Genomic DNA, 21,333 nt, shown 5'->3' with positions numbered 1-21,333 from the left:
TTGCACAGACTTTTATCACTTAGACCTAATGAACAATGTGATAGGTCTGCATCTGTGCCTACGCTGCCCTGTGTCCATGCTTAATATATACAGTGTCAGGATTGTTATGGGTGTGCTACTCAAGAGGTTGTGGAGTGGCCCTGATAAAAAAGATGCTTGTGGGACACAAGGCAAGGTGAGTGCACACTGTCCAGAGCTAAAATCAGCCTCAACTGAAGCTGACAGCAAAGGAGAGTGTTAGCAAGCTTGCTTGTCCAAGACATGAGCGTCGAAGGCAGAAGAGAATGAAACTTAGAGTTATCATGGGGAGAAGAATACCAAAGGGTAAAACTGAGTTGTTTATACTCTCCTACTCTGAAATTGAAATTTATTCTTTTCCCTAACTCCACTCTGTCTGTAAGACAGTAAGGACCAACTTCCCATACCAGCAAAGTGAAATCACAGCCCTGCTTGGTTTAAGGACTTTTAAGAGGAAAAATGCTTGCTAAAATAAAACCAGCAGTAAGGAAAGGGAAACTTTGCAGTAACTAAAAATAAAGGCACGGCACTTCATGAGATTGGTTATTGCATCTGTCCAAAGTTTGGAATTCCAGACATCGGGGTCGGGAGGTCGCCCAAAGGTTACTTTTCTCCCAGTCAAGAACAAACACAGCGGAATTGCACACCACCGTCTTTTCCCAGCCCACTTGAAGAGTTGCCAGAGCTGCTTTTGGATGTGTTCGCAAGTGACGCAAAATTCTATTCTTACACACAGACAGAATATGCATCAGTCACTTAGCACAGAAGGAAACGATTAACATCAAAAGGGGTGGAGTGGAGAGGCTTTTTATATTACCAGCTACTCTCATAAATTCAACGCTAAGTGGAAGAATGTACTTGATTCATACGTGTCCTTTATCTCATGGAGAAGGCTAATACATCTCTTTGGTTCAGCAGTGCTGTTGCAGAATTATATAAATAAAACCAACGTTTTGGCAGAAAACCAACATCCAAAGCAAATGCTTTTTTTTTTTTTTTTTTTTTCCTCCCCGAACCACATTTCTATAATTTTGGTTTGTAATGCATAAGCAAACTTCTTTTTTTAGGAGTATTGAACTCCAGCTGAAATTCCCAAATGCTCCAAATAACATGGTAATATTTTAAATGCTTTACCATATTTAGCTTCAAATGACTGTCATTATTGAATAAAGTTAATTCTCTCAAATAAGCCTAGTGAAAATATGAAGCCTACCTCAAAAGAACAAAATCACTGTGACTCAGATTGTTTGTATTTGTTTTATTTAGGACAATTTTGTGGGAATTTATGTTTTGCTCCCTTAACGTCTTTCGTGCGTTATTGCAGATGTTGTACGTAGACAGTTTACTTTTAGTAAGCCCTAGCAGAACCTAGTGTTTCCTTGAATGGCAAACAAAAAGCTCAACCCAAGACTTAATTAACTTGTTCTTATGTACCTTTTAAAGTTCATTTGATGCAGTTAAGGTTGCCCCTGAATGACTGTTCTCTTGAATTCTTAAACCCCTTAGCGGCAGCTATAGCTTCATATGTACTTCATAAAAAGACACATTTAAAATGACCCTGCAAAACAAGCAAGTTCACCAAGTTGTGTATTTTCTGTGTCAGGTGCATTCATCCATGTCATCCACTCCACACTTGGCTGTTGCTCCTCAAGCATAGCGGATCAGGGTGTTAGCTCCATGCGACACATGGGTCACAGAACTGGAGACAAGCTGCAGCACTGTGCAGCAGCCAGGGAAAGCATCACTGACATGCTGTGGTCCTCTCCCTGTGCTTGAACCAGGGCTGGCAAGGGGAAATATTGTCCCTCTCCCCATCGTCTGACATCACTTGTGAACCCTGGGACACTGAGTAACAATCTGAGAAATCTGAAGAGGTTTAAAATTTAGAATGCTGTCTTTTCATGTTTTATGTGGAGGACACTTGCACCACTCTGTTCAGTATCCTGTCCTTGATACTGATCCTCTAGAGTCATCCTGCTGTCCTGCAGTAGCATCCTACCTCTGATACTGTAAGCTCCTTGAGCGTGCAGGTCACAGAAGGATTTTTGCACACTGGGATTTTTAATAGGCTCCAAGGTATCTGAAGTATGAACCTTGGAAAGAAATACTGAGTCAGTTCTCTTCTCACCAGTTTTTCACCTTCGATGTAATTCAAGCAACGGATACTTTAGAGTAATTCTAAGGAAACATAAAAACTGAAACTAAATATTTTAGTGGCTTGACAAAGCAGAACTAGTATGTCTTTCATATGTAGCTGACTACAGCTTAAACACATAAGCCATACTGGTATAATTTCTGGAGTTTATACAGAAGCTGTATAGAGAAAACACTATGGAAAAACTGAAATATCATTCCGTCTTTTTTATATGTACATAACCTGAACAGTTACATTTCTCCATGAGCTTTGAAATGAACCAAGATCCAGCCTCCGTTTACCAACAAAGTCTGGATCATCTTTTCAAAATGACCTAAGTCACTAGAGTGCTTCAAACAGATTTATTGTAGTCTCTTAAATGGGCTTGAGATGTACGCAGATCTGCTTCTCGTTTACAGAGCAATGTTGTGTTATTGCTGGATACAAACAACGGTGCCCTTCGCCGACTTTTGCTCTTGCCAGATGATCAGGAGTCTCCTAAGAGAACGTCTTGGTGGAGCAGCAAGGAAGAGACGGTGAGGAGTAACACCTGCCTCTATGATACCGTTTTTGTTGGAAATCAAAACTCAATATTGGAAAAACTGCCCCAGGATTGTTTTTCTTTTATTGTTTGTGGGGGCACGAGCACTTAATGGTTTACACTTCTGTATGTTTAAATGCCTTCCATGGAAAACAGCATTGTTATGGAATAGTGACATCAAAGATATAAATAAGTCATATTGTCTGTGGATATGTATCTTTAAAATCCCCCTCTTTGGAACTAGAGCTGGGAATAACAGAACATTTTGTTACAAGGGATTATGTCCAAAATAATGAACTAAATTATGATGCAATTATAGAACTTGGGACAAGACAGGCTAGATAGCGTTTTGAAAGGTAATTAATGGAGTGAGTTATTCCAAGTGAAGGAAAAATGGAGTACACTTCAAGAGGAGTCAGGGAAACTCACTGGGACTAATCTAACAAACCCTAATTGCTGTGTGACGTGTTTTTGTACAGAGCAGCTACAAGATGTGCCGAGAGTTTTCACACAAAAACTGGCTGGTGTTCTACAAAGAAGAAGGGTGAGATTTAAATTATATGCTTGTGTTATATTGATTTATAATGGATCACTTCATATGCATACCTACCTAATTATTCTTTTCTTGGCTTCTAATTTTACAGAAACCGTCTTATCATACTGGATGTGTTAGAGGGCCAAACTCACACCATCTCACTTCCAATCAATCTGAAATCTGTCTTCCTCGTGGCTGAAGACCGCTGGCTCTTGGTGGAAAATGGAACAAATCAGTTAGTTAAACCTGATTTTCTTGATGCATTATGTCTTGTTCATGTCTGGTTTATGTTCAGGAGTTTTACTCCCGGTCTCAGAGTTGAGTCTCAACTAGTCTCAACTAGACTTAAACAGTTGGTGTTTTACTTGGTAAAAGTGCAGATAGGCTTGTAGAGCAGGAAACCTACAGGACATGCCTACATGCACACCTCTGAAAATCGAGACTAGATTTAACTGGGTGCATGTTTTACTGAGGTGGCGTTGATCTTTAGCAATTAGAATGTTGGTGGATTTGGTTTTGGAAATACAGCCACATAGTCCAGAGTTAGTGCCTACTTTCTTTACTTCCTAGTCACGTGAAAGAAATATTACTCTTCTTTCTTACTTTTGTATAAATGCACAGCAGATAAAAGTATGTAAATAATTACCAGAAGACAAATCTGCCTCTGGTTGGCTTACCCTCTCCTGTCTCACATGTGTTTGGTAAATTATAGTTTTAGAAAAAGGTGTTGATAACCTTGTTTATATAAATGTAGAATCTTTCTGCTGTTTCAGAAAATAAAAGTCCTTGTTTAGAGTTACAAGTTTAATCCGGAATTACTATAAATGTGTATCCTTTACAGGAAATTTCTTTTAACCAAACGTGCTCATATGGAGGCTGAAGACAGTGAGGTTTGCCAGCTGTATGCATTGAATGAAGAGCCAGCTGACATGGGATTTGGCTTAACAACGGGTATTGAATGCAAGCTTGGCTTGTTCTCTTTTTTTTTTTTAAATCATTTCTCTGTTTGCAGCTGCACAAATAAGGCTCTTTGCTTTAAAGGTCTGGGTAACCTTCTCTCAGATTCTCTTTTTGTTCTCCCCTTATCATGTTTGGTTAATAATAACTTTTCAAAAAGCATGGTAAATTCCATGCTTAAACTTCAGGTTGTTTGAGTAAAGCATTTAAGACCTTCAGTCATGGACTTTTAGGAAATGTACAAGCATACAGAATGGAAAATGAAAAAAGATGACTAGACAGTTATTAGCACATAGAGGGGACCAAATATCTTGACGAGCCCAATCTGTATACCGCTGTAGATCTATTACACACGCTCAGATGAGCTAGAAGACATTTTCTAACACTTTCAAAAATACAAAGACCTCCTGTTAAAACCTAACAGAAGTCACTGATCATAAAGATCTGCAGAAAGTGTGCACCATCACACCTATGTTAAAAGATAGGGGGAATTTGTTCAGTAGAATTCCCAGATGCTGCTAGGAAATGAAGCATGTCTTATGGTACAGAAGAAGGCAAAAATCTCCAGTGGTCATCATTCTGCCCAGTAAGATCTGCTTGTCTGCAGATCTGGTGATACTTTCAACCCTGAGCACCTGATCAAGGTGCACAAAATCCTTAGTCTGCCTGGTTTAATAACACTAGAAGTGTATGTGCATGGGCTTTGACCAGTCTTCAGTGTGTCTGAGAGAGACAGAGGAAAAAAAAATAAAGAAATCACTGTATTTTTGTGTTAAAGAGGGAGAAATTTCTTCCTGATCCTCGAGGCTAGCTTAAGTCTGAAGAAGGAGATTAACATGGTATAAACATGATAGAAGCAAATATTATTGGCAAACAACGAATAAGGCTTATTTTTTACATAAACAGCAACAAATTGGATACCAAGTACTCTTATCACAGCTTAAATATCTAGGATCCTTTTTGTCTTTTGTATAGTTTACTCTATCAAATTATCAAGCTCCATCAGAGCACACTAGTTTCCTTCCTCTTACTGACTTATTTAGAACCATTATAGAGTATCATTCCTTAGATGGGTAGAAGCCTTACTACAATTTCCAGTCTCAAAGTATTTGTGGACAGTGTATTGCTGCATGCTTTTTGTGCCTTATTTATCCTTTGTTATGTTATTTTTCTGATATGAAAGGCTATCATATCCCCTCTCCACTTTTTTTCCTAATCATTCAGCAAACCCAGAATGTATTATCTTCAGCCTGTTGTCATTCTTTGAGGCAGAACCTGTGGCAGGAGAGCTAAGAAAAGGTAGACTGGTGTAGGTTTTCCACTGACCCACATTCATTCATCCTTTGAGGGAGGAAAGATTTTCTCCTGCTGCCGGGTAAAGGAGATGCTGCAGAACTGCAGATCAGGGGTTCTGACTGTGTTTGTAGTATAAGGCAAGGTAAAGGTCTGTTATAGTTGCACAGAATAAAATTTAGTTTTCCTTAGCTTAAAGAAAAAGAAAACTAGACCATTATTTACCAGAAAAGTGTTACTAATAACATTATTTAAAGTGAAAAGACAGAAAGACAGCCACCAAGAAATGTCACATTGACAAATACCTGTACAAACCTACATTTTGCCTTTTTGTGCACATGCATTAAAACAATCTTTAATGAGATCACATACTCTTATATGCCATAGACTTTGTGTCTCATTTGTGCAGTAGAGGACAAAATTAAGTGGTATAAGCAAATACAAAGGTAATTATTTCCTGATTTTAAGTGTTTAACTTAACGAAAATAACATTATTTCCTGACTTTTTTTTCCGCTTTTTATAGTATAGTATAATCAAATCTTCTGCTTGTTAGTAAGTTTATCCTCAAAGTAATAGCAATGATTAGTGCTCAGCACTCATGTAGTTAATATTGTTTTCTATTGCACATCTGGATTAAATGACTTTCATTTTGTTTAATTTCCCTGTTTAGCATCAGAACTGAGTGTGCCGCATGCAGTTTCAAGTGACCAGCTATCTTCAGAAAACCTCAGTGCAGCTGTTGGACAAAAGATCAGCTCCCCCAACAGGATTTTCTCAGATGAACATAATTACGCTACTATTGTTATTGGTTTCCCAGACCTCTTGGTAAATACTCAGCATTATTATACAATGAAGTAATGTGATCTCATTTATTCTGTAACCAGTTAAATACCTGTTTACCAAATGATATGGAAGAAGGGAATGACAGTAAACGATACATTCATGTAATGTACATCATTTGGTAGGACAGTCTAATCTAAAAGGATTTTATTGGAGTTTGAAATAATAAGAAACTGGGCAAGATAATATGTAGCACAGACAAAGTTCACTGTAGGTAAGTTGCAGATAGTGCTGCTAGAGGAATATTTTATAAATTGTGTTTTGATTTTTTTTTAATATAACCACTGAGAAAAATGATGTCAGCATCATTTTGAACTGTTCAATGTGAACTTTTTGCTCAGTGTTCAGCAGCTAGCAAGCCTCTAGATTTAAGAAAAAGAAAAAAGATGCAGAAAATGGTAACAAAATTATGCCCACAGTCACTATTTAATGAAGTGGTTAAGTATAAATACTGTATGTAATCCTGCCCACTCTATATCTAAAAATCCTGTGACAAAATAGAAAAGGACCAGAAAAGAAAGTGAAACTTAGTGGTGCAATGATCAATGCTGTTGCAAGGACTGGAGGTAAACACGGGGAACATAAAAGTGGTATATTTAATACTTAACTTATATTTACTGTCTGTTGATACATATAAGGGGTGATGGGCTGATCACCCAGGTCAAATTAGAAAAAATAGCTCTTAACAGGAATGAATTCTGGGAAAAGCCAAATGATGGAAGAAAATACTTTGAAATCCAGAAAGATTCAAAAATATGTCTTTGACAACAAAACATTCCCTGTGGCTTTGCAGTTTGCTTTTGAGTTTTACCTGATTCGTATTCATATTGTTATGAGAATGAATACACTAGCTTTTCATAATATGAAAAGTATATTCATTATATATAGTATACTCATTATAAATATATTCATATAACCATTATAAATAGATGCAAGTTTATTACAGGACAAGGGAGATAGCATAGAGGAGGGAGTGCTAAAGATGCTACACACCTCTGTACTAACACTGGTGACAGTACACTTTGTTCTCCTTGATTTAGACTAGGCGTCTGTCTTTCCTTATACATAGTGTTACATGTATATGTAAATGTGAGTGCAAGGGTGGTGGAACAACACTTCAGATTTAGACCTCTAAGTTCAGGTGTTAGTGATATAGGTTTTTATTACATATGAACAAGATATCTAAGCTCTTATTCATAGAAGTAGTTCTCAGCTGATCAAATGTAGAAGCCTTCTTCAAGATCAGATGATTTGCTCTCTAGGCTCTACTGACTGTAGAAAAAGATGAAGCATGGTTTGGATATGTGCTTACTTATGTTTTTGTCTTTAAACCTGGACCAAATCACAGCCTTAATGTCTACCTTTAAATTTATTAACTGAAATATGTTTGCATTTATTTACACTAGTTAAAACCTAGGTTATGGCAATAGTTCATTTTAGAGTTTGCTTCCAGATTAGTGTTTTTTTTTAATGTTCCTGGTTCAATGTTTAAAAAAAAAAAAAAAAAAGTTGATTCAACTTTAGATCTTCAAAGAGTGTGACTTCCTAAAGCTTGTATAGACCTATTGTTTTATCACTCCTTATAAGAGTTTTTAGTGACAAAATAATCCAAGTCTTTTCCTTGTCATATCAGGTAACCACTGTAGCTACATTTGATCTGAAATTAGACAGAAAGTGGACCTTACTGAGGAATATTTCTTCTTAGGCTCAATTATAGTAACTATTTTTTTCAGTAGAATCTTCTCTCTTGCAGTCTCCCAGTGAAGTGTACAGCTGGAAAAGAAACTCCTCTCTGAGTCGCAATGCTTCTCCTTCTGATTCATTTTATTATGGAGCCCGGAGGAAAAGAGGAGCTGCAAAACAAACCAATTGTGTAACTTTATTGGCTTCTAATCAAATAGTCAGAATTTTAGCACCTGGAGATGTGCCTTTGAAAGACATTTACCCAAAAGGTAAGAGGTTCATATACTTGTACTGCAATAACTGTACACACTTGTTTTTGTTTTATAAACCGCAATCACTTGTGAATTTTTACAAAATGTTTTCAAAGAATTACAGAGCAAGTATTTGAGGAGAAATGAGAGTAGTTGCACCCATTTTGCCAATTTAAAGTAAATTTTTATCTTATTAACATGCTGTACCTCTGAGGTATTAAACAGCCTACCTACAGTGTGAATATGCCAGCAGATGGGATCTCACTTTGCCCACACTGGGAACCATCTACAGGAACGTGATTGTTCCAGTTCAGCAATCAGCTTTCCAACCTTTGCTCGGATGCACAATTGTAAGGCATGCCGTATTTGTCAAACCAATCATCCATCTCACTTAGCTTGAAGACACACCCTGGCTCTGTTTCCAGCAGGGCCAGCAGGAGAGGTTATTTAGAGAACACCTGTGAGCCAGGCACTTCTGTTTCTTTCCTTTCATACTTGAGATCTCACCATTCATTGTTGTTTTATTAGGGATGCTGCAGGGTATATCCCTGCCTCTAAATCTCCTTTTATGGACCTGTTGTGCACAAATTTGTCTGGTCCCTTTTTAAACTTGTGTGTCTCCACAGGAAGTTCACAAGTTCAGTACTCTGTGTCATGAACCGGTCTCCTAACAAGGTTTATCAAGTGCTTCGTATTCTAGCGTGGCAGGGTTGGGTGAATAACAAGTCTGCATTCATCTTGAACATCACCTACATGACTGTAAACTGCAGTCACACCTACCTTCTCTCCAATCTGAAGAGGCCCATTTTTTTTACTTCTCGTGTACAAGTCAATGAGCAACATTCACATATAGCAAAGCCATCACTTATAAGACGGGTATAGAGTACAGACCTTCAGACTTTTTTTGTGCTGCCACACCAAGCTTTCTGTTATCATTGTATCTTTAGCTTCTTCAGCCAATAACTAAATATGTGTTGATTAGTACTAACTAACAGCATTGAGTTAACATGAGTTTTGCAAAGGTCTCAAGGGAAAATCACTATCAAAAGAGAAACCCCCAAAACATTTCTGTATGGTAGAAGGGCACATTTTTTGAATACATCAGTGCAAGAAGCTATTCCTGCTTTGTACTATGTGAACTCTGTCCCAGAATAAATGCTTTATTCCAAATTAACTCACTTTTCCAAAATAAATGATCTAATATATCTGCTCTCACTTAACACAGATTAACTTCCCTGTGTAGAGAAACCCTTTTATTTATTATTTTAAAAGAGTAGAAAAGTAACTGTCTGCAAACATTTATTTGAATCATAGAATCATAGAATATCCCAAGTTGGAAGGGAGGCACAAGGATCATCAACTCCAACTCCTGGTGCCACACAGGACCACCCAAAAATCAAACCATATTTCTGAGATCATTGTCCAAAGGCATCTTGAACTCCAGCAGGCTTGATGCCGTGACCACTTCCCTGGGGAGCCTGTTCCAGTGCCTGACCCCCTTTCAGTAAAGAACCTTTTCCTAATCTGAACCTCCCCTGAAGCATCTTCATGCTGTTCCCTCAGGTTCTCTCACTGGTCCCCAGAGAGCAGAGCTCAGCCCCTGCCCCTTCACTCCCCTCGTGAGGGAGCTGCAGGCTGCCATGAGGCCTCCCCTCGGCCTCCTCTTCTTAGGCGGAACAATCCAAGTGACTTTAGCTGCTCCTCACACATCTTGCCCTCCATACCCTTCATCATCTTTGTTGCACTCCTTTGGACACTCTTTAATAGTTTTATGTCCTTCCTACATAGTGGCACCCAAAACCACACACGATACTCAAGGTGAAGGCCGCACCGGCGCAGAGCAGAGCAGAACAATCCCTTCCCTTGACAAGTTAGCAATGCTGTGCTTGGTGCACCCCAGAATATGGTTGACCCTCCTGGCTGCCAAGGCACACTGTTGGCTCATGTTCAACTTGCCATCAATCAGAACCCCCAGGTTCCTTTCCATGGGGCTGCTCTCCAGCACCTCATCCGCCAATCTGTGTGTATGTCCCAGGTTGCCCCTTCCAGGTGCAGAACCTGGCACTTGTTCGTCTTAAATTGCATGCAGTTGGAGATTTTCCATCCCTCTGATGTGTCAAGATTTCTCTGCAAGTCCTTACTTAGTATAAACTTACTTAGTATAACTCTGAGTCCTGCCTCCAGGTCATTTATGAAAACATTGAAAAGAACTGGCCCCAGAATGGAGCCCTGCAGAACCCCACTAATGACTGTCTGCGAGCCTGATATAACCACATTTACTGTAACCCTTTAAGCTTGACCTGTCAGCTGATTGTTCGACCATTGTATTATGTATTTGTCTAGCTATATGATGGACATTTTGTCTAGAAGGATACTGTGAGAAACTGTATTGAAAGCTCTACTGAAATCCAGAAAGATTTCATCAGCTGACATCCTTTGGTCAACTAGGTGGTAACCATGTCACAAAAGGAAATTAATTTCATTAAACAGGGCTTTCTCCTCGTGAACCTGTGTTGGCAGGGACCAATGACTGCATTGTCTTTCAAGTGTTTTTCGATAGCTCCCAGAATAATCTTCTCCATAATTTTATCAGGCACTGAAGTGAGACTGACATGTCTGTAATTACCAGGGTCTTCTTTCTTGCCCTTCTTGGAAACTGGGACTATATTTGCCAGCTTCCAGTTGGCAGGGATCTCTCCAGATTCCCAAAACTGTTGAAAAAGAATTGAGAGAAGTCTTATGATGACATCAGCCAACTCTTTGAGTACCCTGGGATGAATCCCACTGGGCCCCATAGATGTTTGCATCCAGATGGAGCAGCAAATCCTGCACAAGTTCAGAGTTGACCGGGAGTTTATTGTTTCCACAGTTATGGTCCTTCAACTCAGGGTTCTGGGAGTCTCAGGGCCCATCATCAATGTTGAAAACAGAGGCAAAGAAAGCAGTAAATGCTTCCACTTTGTCTGTGTCCCATTTGTGCGGTGAGCATCCTCATCAAATAATGGACCAATGTTATCTCTTGTCCTCCTTTTGCTGTTAACATATTTTTAAAAGCCTTTTTTATTGTTCCCCACAATAATGGTCAGCTTCAACTCTAATTGAGCTTTGTCTGCACAAATTTTCACCCTCCAGTGGCAAACAGCATCTCTGTAGTCCACCCATCTCACCCAACTTCGCTTCCAATGGTCTTTCTTTATCTGTCTAAGCTCTAGAAGTTCTAAAGAAGCAAAGACAAAGATATAAACAGGACAGAAAATTAAAGTTACCTACATTTGCAAAGAAAAGGTTAGCTTTTAAAAACTTCAAAATTTACTTAAAATGTTAGTTATAGTTAGCATGACAGTCTTGGAACTAATCTTGTCACACTTTATAAACTACTGAAGGATCAGACTGGGTCATTTTTTTTCAGGCCTTCACATGTAAAAACAGCAACAATAAAACCTGATGTGGATGTTATAAAAGATCAGAAGTTAAATCTTCTGAGCTTTTGTTCAATTAGTTTATTAATTTGAGGGTGAGAGAGAGATTCAGTGTTTCCAAATGAGAAGCTATAATTGACACCATTATTTGTAAGTCTTTTAAGTTGCTGTCGTATATTAGCACTTTATAACACTAGATTAATGTAATTAAAAAACAGGGGACATCCTTTTTGAAGACTGGATATGAATGAACTGAACAAGTTCTCTGTCTGAGAATTGGCTTCTGTGTGGCTGAACAATTTCATGTGGATCAGCTGAACAAGATGTTAACTTTTTAACTGAACTGTGGTGTGATATATGCTCATGAATAGTTATTGATGCCTTTAAATTTATAGACATTTTTATAAATTATAGGTAGTGAAGTGCTTTATGGCAATTTGAGTTGAAAGATTCAAGGCCATCTTGAAGATCATTATCATTGATTTTTCTTTTCTAAATCATGTTTGACTTTATGAATTAACAAAAATGATCTCAACTGAATCATGTTTAATATGACCTTACTGATACGATTAAATTAGACCCAAGCAAGACTCTAGGTATTCTAGTCCATCACCTTTTTTTCAAGATTTCAGACACTTTCCATTTATCAGTTAATGGTCATTTTTTCTAGTGGAAAGGGAGCTATACATGGAGTCCTACAGAGACCTGTGCTGCTCAGTGTAGTCATGAAAAATATGAAAAATGAATGAACAGTGAGGTGACAATGTTTGCTGATGGTATTGATAGTACTGGTTATTATTCACAGAACAAAGAATTCACCATGGAGGATTATAGGACATGCAATGCTGACTATGCAATAAAAATAGCAGATGAAATTCAGTGTAGATAAGTACAATGTACGCGAAGGAAGAAAAGAAGTCTAAATTCTACGTCTAAAATGATGGGCTGATCATTACATGTGAAATGAGAAGATTGTTGCATCTCAGGAGCATGATTTTGGAGTTATGATACTTTTATTAAAATAGTCCAAATCTTGGTAGCGGTCAAAAAAGCAAATAAAATACTAAGAATTACTAGGGCAGGAACAGAGGGAGAAAAAGAAAAGAAAAAGAAAAAAAAAAAGAAAAAGAAATCTTTACGCTATTGTGTAAATCCATACATCCTTAATTGTGTACTGTTGTGGTCCTCCATCTCAAGACAGGTGATACCTGAAATGGCAAAAGTTCAGAAAAGGGCAGCAAAGATGACCAAAATTGCATCAGCCAAATCTCCTGAATTTTGAGACAAGACAATAAAGAGGCATATGGTGGATTTCTACAAGAACATGTATGGCATGGAGATGTGGAAGAATTAATAATTTTTACACTTGGTACCAGAGTTAGCGGGCAACCAGTGAAAGTAGTAGAAACTTCATCAAAGCAAACAAAAAGAGGTGGTTCTTCACAGAGTAGGGAACCAACCTGTGAAACCATTTGCAAAAGGATGTTGTGAATGCTGAAACATGGATTCATAGGAAAACTCATGGAATGTTACTAAATACAAAGACATAAAAATAGAGGCAGCACATCCAGCTCAAGAAGCCCCTGAATTGGAACTGGTTGGAGACTTGAGGAAAATAACCTGTGTCTGCTTGCCCGTGGTTCTTACTCTTTTTAAGCATCTAGCTACGCTGGAGTCAGGACACTAGATTGGAGGGACGTAGGATTGCCATTGTTACAGCATGAATCAAAAATCTTCCCAAGAAAAAAGGGGTAACAGAAAAGAGACGTGCATTCATGTACTCTCTTGGAAGGTGAGATTAGTAGGTACTAGTCCTTACCGTAACCATTTGATATCCAGTATTTACAGCCCCCTCTGCTGGGCTACTGTTTCTTCTGGAGTTTGCTTCTCACCAGTTGACAGAATATTTAATTGAGTGTACATTTAACTGCTGCCAGTAGCTGCATAACATACAGTCCAGGACGCTTGGAGGTTCTGTGTTGCTTATTCTTGAATTGTGCCACACTTCGGACATTCAGTGATTCTTCTGTGCTGTTGTTTCTGCTTTGGAAACCTGTGGTTATTTATCTACACAAGTTGTGTAAGGCTTTGCTCATAAACCTCTGTATCCTTTCATAGGAGATGACACAGTGAAGCAAGGGCATCCTATCACACAAAATTGAGCATGTGGCAGTCCCTTGAAATTCTTGCATTAATGTTGCTTCTGAGAAGTTGTTCTGTATTCTGGCTTCAGCTTGCTTCTCTGTCAGGCTTTCTTTCTCATCTTCTTGGACAACTGGTCAGTTCTGGCACACAGCCTTCCATTTCTATTAATAATTCAAAGTACTCAGCCAAACTCTGGCGCACTCCAATCTGTATTACCAAAACTGTTCTAGGAATAACAAGCAAAGAAATCATTTCCTTTATGTTTTATCGGAACAGTAAACTAGGGTAATTGTTATGTTTGAAAAGAAACCAAAACAAGTACTAAGTTCCCCAGCGACTGCCAAATAGATGTATGGCCACAAAATGTAAACTTAGACAAGAGTTCATGGCAGAATCCAACAACTAAGAATTAATGTTTATTCTAAAAACAAGGCTATAGAAATGAGGGCTTCTTGAGAGCAAATATTTACTTGGATTCTCAGCTCTTTCCATATATGAATATAAAATAACAATCTGTTACTGAGTGTGTATCTCTATTAGTGTGACAGTAACTGGAATGAAATAATACAACACACAATTACAGGAATAACCTCAGCAAGTCATCTGGCCTACCTATTTGTATAGGAACAGGATATTACATGTTTAGACTCTTCTTGACTAATGTTTTTCTAGCATTTATCTTAAAAACTTAATTTGAAAGAAATCCTAAAGCTTCCCTGACTAGTCTATTGCAATGCTTCACTCTCCTTGTATAATAAAGGCTTTACCTAGTATCCAGCCTGTTTTGCTGTAAATGAATCTGAATACTTCTGAATACTCCACTCAGTCAGCATAATACTTCTCCCTTTATAAAATTCTGTAAGATATTACCGTACATGTGTTTTATTTCCCGTAATCTTCTCTTTTGGGACCAAAAATAAAAATAATTAATTCCTTAAATTTGTCCTTATAGCCCGTCTGTGCTAACCTCTTTGTCATCCCTGGGTCTTGTGTGTCTACATTTTATTTTGTTTGATGAGCTGGGCGTAACTATTTTACTCCCTCCGCGTTCATCAGGAGGGGAGCAAACTGCATTTATTTAGATCTGATGTTCATATTAATATAAAGCCTGTGTTTTGTTCTCATGCTCTGGCAGCATCATAGCATCTATGTACTATGTATGTTGTTCATCATAGATCTTTGACTGCAGTTTAGGGGCCTGGGTAGTTGTTCCTGTGTTGAATTTAAACATTTAATTACCTTTTCTTCAGCTTCCTACTCTGCAATCCTTTATCTTGTTGTAATTTAATTTGGTTGATTTATGTTCTGTCTCTAATTTATTATGTTATTCTTTAATTCTTGTCCTATAGTTCTACCTTTTCCAGTTCAGTATATCTACATGTTCTAGATCTTCACTGGAATTTTTAAATTTTATCTTATTCTCCATTACCACCCAAAAAGAGAGCACATTTTTTAAAAATGGCAAAATCTAGACAAAACAGAATGCTCCATGGCCTACAAACATGTATTTTATCAGATTTTTTTCTCTACTTCGAATGTGTTTTATATTTAAATTTTTACAAAACATGAGTAAATTCAGCAGATAAACTACTGTACATGTGCATACTGTAGATACATAGGTATTGTAGATATGCATGATGTGCTCCTGTGGGTTATTCTTTATACTCATTTGAATATTAGGTCCCCTTATATCTCTAATCTTACTGGTCTTTCTGTGTGCTGTATGCAAGCATGAACACTTCTGCAGGTAACATCAGCTCTCCTTCATTTCAAGGAGCTGAAAGGTATGTTGTTTCGGAAGGAAATCTAGACTTGCTTTCATCTAGTGACAATAATATTTTGTACCCATGCCATGCAGTGTAATTCAGTCTTCTGGTTTCTCTTCTGAAAAATTTCAGTTCCTCAATTTGCTCCAGGTAGATGAAAGCTAGCTCCTAACTGGAAGCCACTTCTGAGCCCAGGCAGAATGTACTCACATGTTTGCAAGAGCCAACATAGGCAAACAAACACACAGATTTGTTTCTGAGAGAGAAACCATAGTGTTATATATATTCATTAAACTCTCTCATAAATGGAATAGTAAATGTCTGATAGTCTAGAGTTGTTAACTGTGAACTTATAAAAACTTTGCATATTGAGAATCTACCTGATTCAATTTCAGGCAGCAACATTTAGTTTAATATTATTAAGAAATTTTCAAGTGATAATTAAAAGTACAATGTTTTGAAATGTTCCTCAATATGCTTTTTGAGTCAGATGTACAGCTGACATTGTCTTCGGTGACAGATAAAAGCAGTGAATTAAGGATTGCAGTAATGCCTGATTAGTGCTTTTGTGAGTAGGACTATATTTATGTGTAATTTTTGCATTTGCTATACAAATACATTGTTCTTCCATAATTTGCCTGTCTAGATGCTCACTATCATAATAGTAACATGGCTCAGTGTTTGCAAGTTATAATCCTATGTTGAATGTAAAAGTTTATCATTTTCTGACAGGTACTGTATAATGAAATGCCTAAACTTAATCTGCTAAATGCAAATGCAATAACCAGTTAATCATGCAGCAGGAAAATAACATTTGTTTGTTTTCAGATGTCACTCCTCCACAAGCTGCTGGATACTTAGAAGTAACAGATCTTAACTCAAAGAAAATCAAATACATTGCTATTCCGAGGTAAGTTATTTTATTGATTAGAGCAGCCTGTGCCTTGCGGGAAGAGCAAACAGAATTTAGTCTGCCATATTACTTCAGAATAAGCAAATATTTCTTGTGATGTGGAAGGTGAAAGAAATTCACACCTACCTTGTAAAATTATGCAACTATAGCAGCATATTTTTGTCAAAAAATTTTTGTTTTCTACATGATACCAATAAAAATGTGACAATTCATTAGTAAATATGAAAAGTAGCTTTATCTTCCGATTTCAATTCCATACCCTTTGCTTATTACCCTTCTTCACTCACTTTATCCCCCACCCTTTTTCATTTTGTTTTGCTGTCTATTTTCTAGCTTTCTTTTCCTTTTTTTTTTTTTTTTTTTCTTTAGAGTCTAACAGGCAGAATGATCCAGTACCAGGTGTCAGGAAACCAGGAATCAAGGTCCAATATAAAGTTGACCTGGAAAATAACTTGAGCTTCTTTATGTTTTAGTTCTCCTTTTTGAACATACACATTCTTTCATGCACAACTATCTTGCATTGTACACAAGTGTCTTGTATAATACTTAAAGATAGGCAAAATATATGGTTTCTGTATGGTTTTAATATCTATCTCTCACCATCATAGAGCATATTTGCAAACATTTTGTTATCTAAATCTGTATTTTGATTACAAGTTGTCATTTTCAACTATAATAAAGTTTTTTTTTGTTTTAAATGGCATTCTTAAATGTCCGTGTTTAAAGAAAACATGAAAACTAAGTCAGGGCTTTTTTTTTTAAATTTTACCTATTTGATGTTGTCTGCGACAACATGAATTGATTCTATTTTAAATTACTTCTGCTTCATTAATTATCTGTGAAATTTAGAATTAATAGAGAACTAAAAAGATGTAATTATTTATATCTTTTAAATGTAACATATAATTTCTGGACAGTTTTATCTTCTACAGAAAATGGTTACTTTCTGTGTACTAAGTGGGCTTCAGTCAAATTACAAGCAACCTTTATACACCCATCCTTAAGAAAACTTCAATTTCAGTTTCAAAAGTTTCAGATTCTCAGTTCCAGGACTCTTCACCATTTTATAGTTGATCCATGGGCCTGCATCTTACACAGCCATTAAGAAATGTAAGGCATTTACACAGAAATAGTAAAAAATCACACTTTTTTTTCACACTGAGACTTTATTAGAAAGTACAAAGCCAAACTTCAGCATCATGTTCCTTAACCTTGTATGAGGATTTAAGCTCCTTATCACAAAATAAATCTGAGCAGAATTTCAGATTAAAAAAAAAATGTACTCCATTAGGAACTGATAAGTGACTTTTCATATACGTGAGTAATTCTAAGCTAAAACCTAAAAACCTTTCCTCCTTCTGGCATAGTTATCCTGGTCAAATGCTAAGGTAACTCTTCTTCAGTTGAATTAGTTCATGATAATTTCAGTCTTAGAGGTGTATAAGTAACTGCTTCCTTGCTCATCTAAATTATGAATTGTAGTATTAATTAATGGAAGTTGCAAGTTATTATGTGTGTCACTACTAGTACTGAGAAAGTGCAAATAATCTTTCCTAATTTAACCAATTTCCTTTCCTTTTATGTAGCTATTAAACCCGCATTTCACCAGTAAGTTTTCACTTGCAAGTTGACTGCTCGTTTATAACAGTGCTAAGATTCTCTGCACGTAAAGCTGTGCTGTCTTTAACTGAGTGTTTAAATTTTCTGCTCTTATTAAAGCACTTGTTAAAGCTCTTGTTAAAGAGAGGTCCTAGTTTAAGTTGATGCAGAGATATTTTCCTTAGTGCCTAGGTCATGTTCTTTTCTATTTCTTTTTTAGTTTTGTATTTTTCTGTAGCACAATTTTAAATTTTTCATGTTCTTTGTATTCTTTTGTAAAGACTAACTTTCTTCAGATAGTTGAAATACAGCAGTGGACTAGGCAATGTGTTCCCTTTTGGCCCGGTCTTTTACTCTGCTTTTGTGAATAGATATCTTCCAGTCATACTCAGTTTCAGTGGGTGAAATCTTTCATATGAAAGGTCTGCAGGGCTTAGTTAGGGTCTGTCATGGAGTGAGGGTATTCATGTAATTGCCACCTTAACTAAAGAAATATTCATCCTATTTTTAATTTCAACTTCGAGATTGATCACGCTCTCTCTTGTTTTTCAGCTCAGGATCTCTCTCTCCATATACATCTTGGCTCTCTAAGATCTCAGATGCCGATGCCCTGTTGGCACCGCTGGGCAAAGTTGGCTTGGTTAGTGTGGACATGGGAGGTGGTGTGAGGCTTTGGGAGACAGGGCTCGACAGCCTCCAGCGCTCACTGCAGGACTGGAGGAACATGATCGGACAAGAGGATGGTAGACCTGTGCAGGTAGGTGTTCACAAAGCTGAAGTGAAAAACATCTAATACAATGATGTAAACAAGTTTTCAGTTGGGAGAGAGGTCAAGGGAGTGTAGTGTTGAAAAACATTAAGAAGTAGAAATATGCCTGTAAGAAAAATTGAATAGATGTCTTCACTGAAAAAAAAGCAACCCACACAATAGCTAATTAGAAAGCTTATTTGTGACCCTGTAATTATGGTTACTGAAATTCTCTTTGTCTTGCCGTGTTTGTATTTTTGCCAAATTCCAGTACATTTACATGCAAATTAATTCTTTATCTCATGCTGATTTTTAACTGCAACTTTCAGAACAGCGAAATTAATGTTTAAGGGAAGCATATACTTTTCTAGAGTTCAAACAGTTGGAAAAAGACATTGCATTTGTACTTTAGAAAAGAACCTTGAAACATAGGTGGAAAGATGCCTTGAGTTCAGAGTATTGCCTTTGGCTGATTTTGAAAATTCTAGCAGGGTAGGAGAGTTACAAGAGTTTCAATATGAATATTTAGGTAGATATTGAAAATGCATTGCATGTACGTGTGTGCTGTGTGTGCGTGTATACATGCGCATTAATGTACTGCCTAATGCGTAGGATCACCATTCCTACACAAAGGGAAAATTCAGAACTTTTCAATTGCATCTTTAATTTCTGTTAGGGACTGGGGAAGGTATCATTCTTACTTTAAGAACTAGAGTGTGCTTTAGGGAGGACTTTCCTACTTTTGACTAAGGAGATCCTTTCTCGATCTACAACTGAAATTATTTCTGTTTCATAAATTTCTATAGTCACTTTCACAGTACATTAACGTGGAAAAATTGAATTAATCATCTCTAAATTAATCTCTCTGTACCATTGTTTACAAGGTGTCAAGCTATCCCAAGTGCGAATGAGATTTGTTAGGCAGAAAACAGCTCTTCTTTCACTTTCTTTTCCCACACTGAGCTCCCTTTCTACAGGATGTTCTGCAGTTACAGAAGCTTGTGCAAGAACTGGCGTGTTCTTGTTATTGGACATCAGCAAATGTCTTTTGTAAAAGTCACGAGAAAAGGAAACTGTTATCCAGAAGCACATTTGTGTGGTTCCTTGTTGCTTTATCAGTGCGTTTTTTTATTGCCTATGTAGTAGCATTAGCACCATCTTATGGTCAGATATAATCAGTTTACACCAGCCCAATTTGACCTGACTGATAAAGTTGGCTAGTAGAAATGAAAAGAGATAGGAGAAACAGTTAAGAGCTTTATCTGTTTTAATATTTTTTCCTTTTTCTTTATTTTTTTAATCTTTTTGAGTAACTGTTGTAATCTTATCGAACAGTATTATTGTACTGTCAATCATAGCCAACTAAATACTAGAGAATATAGGCTTGGAAAGTTACATGTCATCAGAAAATTTTAAGTTATTTAGCTAGTAATGTCAAGTATCTATTTTACAAAAAGGCTCAGAGGTTTTCCTACAGTCATAAAGCAATCCAGATTTGTAGTAGGATTTCTCTCTCCTGACAGTCTGTGTTTGGTAGCTACAGGGTAAAGTCTTCCTAGCATATCTGTCTTCTTCCCTCTGTAAATACACGATATATATAGCTCAAGTGGGTGGTTTGTCAGAATTCAAAAAGGCATATTATTTGATTTGAACTAAAGGGCTGAAACAAAGCCTTCTATATGCTCTTTGAACTTACACAATATCACTAACTTCTGTTTCTTTACTGTAGACACTTTGCTTTAAGTGGAAAGATAATGAGACCTAAGAAACTTTTTTTACCAAGGCGTTTCAGAGCAATAAGCAATAAATTAAATCTTACCTTTTATTTTATGTACTTCTCTGATAAGATAATAGGTATGTAGTTGTTGTGGAAACCACACTTTGCTATTTGGAGATGAAGGCTTTCCCTCTTAAGTCCATTTTTCAGTGGAATGAAATAGAAGCAGTACTTGACACAGAAGCAGTAGTTTATTAAAGCATTCATTTCTAGAAATGAAAGGATACTGTTGGCTTGAAAATATATTCATGTAGATTCCCTCTGTAAGGTAAGCTTAGCAAGTACTCAAGTGTTTCCTGTTCTAGCGACAATTACTTTACTAAGAAAGGTGCAACTAAATATTTCCTGATACTCATGTTTAAGGAATCAAGGTGTTATGCAGCTGCATGCAGCTGCAGCTCCATTCATTCAAGAATATGAAAATCACGTTCTTCTGTATAGTGTTTCACGCTCAGATTCATGTTAAGTACCTTGGGGTCTAATGAGGCATCTCTAATTCCTGAACTAAACCTGTCATTCCCAATCTTGTAGCAGAGGCTGACTCAAGAGAATTGTCAGTGTTTCTCTTCTCACTAAAATGCATTGCCCCTGACAAATTCCTATTCCCTAACAGCTACTGTTGATGCATCCCACAAAGGTAATACAGGCTTAGCAAAGCTTATTAGCCCAACATCCACACCTTCACAGTGACGTTCTTACACTAACATATGAGC

General features: G+C 37.1%; 1 protein-coding gene across 1 annotated transcript in view; it reads left to right on the top strand.

The window, feature by feature from the left end:
• Nucleotides 1-21,333, top strand: part of VWA8 (von Willebrand factor A domain containing 8) — a 195,797-nt gene that overhangs the window by 127,748 nt on the left and 46,716 nt on the right. Inside the window, exons 30-37 of the mRNA XM_083811017.1 lie at nucleotides 2,572-2,688; nucleotides 3,173-3,237; nucleotides 3,338-3,463; nucleotides 4,070-4,179; nucleotides 6,150-6,304; nucleotides 8,073-8,271; nucleotides 16,412-16,493; nucleotides 18,648-18,852. Coding sequence (XP_083667143.1) covers nucleotides 2,572-2,688; nucleotides 3,173-3,237; nucleotides 3,338-3,463; nucleotides 4,070-4,179; nucleotides 6,150-6,304; nucleotides 8,073-8,271; nucleotides 16,412-16,493; nucleotides 18,648-18,852 — 1,059 coding nt within the window. The remainder of the gene's footprint in view (nucleotides 1-2,571; nucleotides 2,689-3,172; nucleotides 3,238-3,337; nucleotides 3,464-4,069; nucleotides 4,180-6,149; nucleotides 6,305-8,072; nucleotides 8,272-16,411; nucleotides 16,494-18,647; nucleotides 18,853-21,333) is intronic.

Source organism: Anser anser, assembly GCF_964211835.1.
Source record: "Anser anser genome assembly, chromosome: 1".
NCBI classification, from domain to species: Eukaryota; Metazoa; Chordata; class Aves; order Anseriformes; family Anatidae; genus Anser; species Anser anser.
The sequence above is the reverse complement of the archived record's forward strand: the minus strand, read 5'-3'. Positions and strand labels throughout refer to the sequence as shown.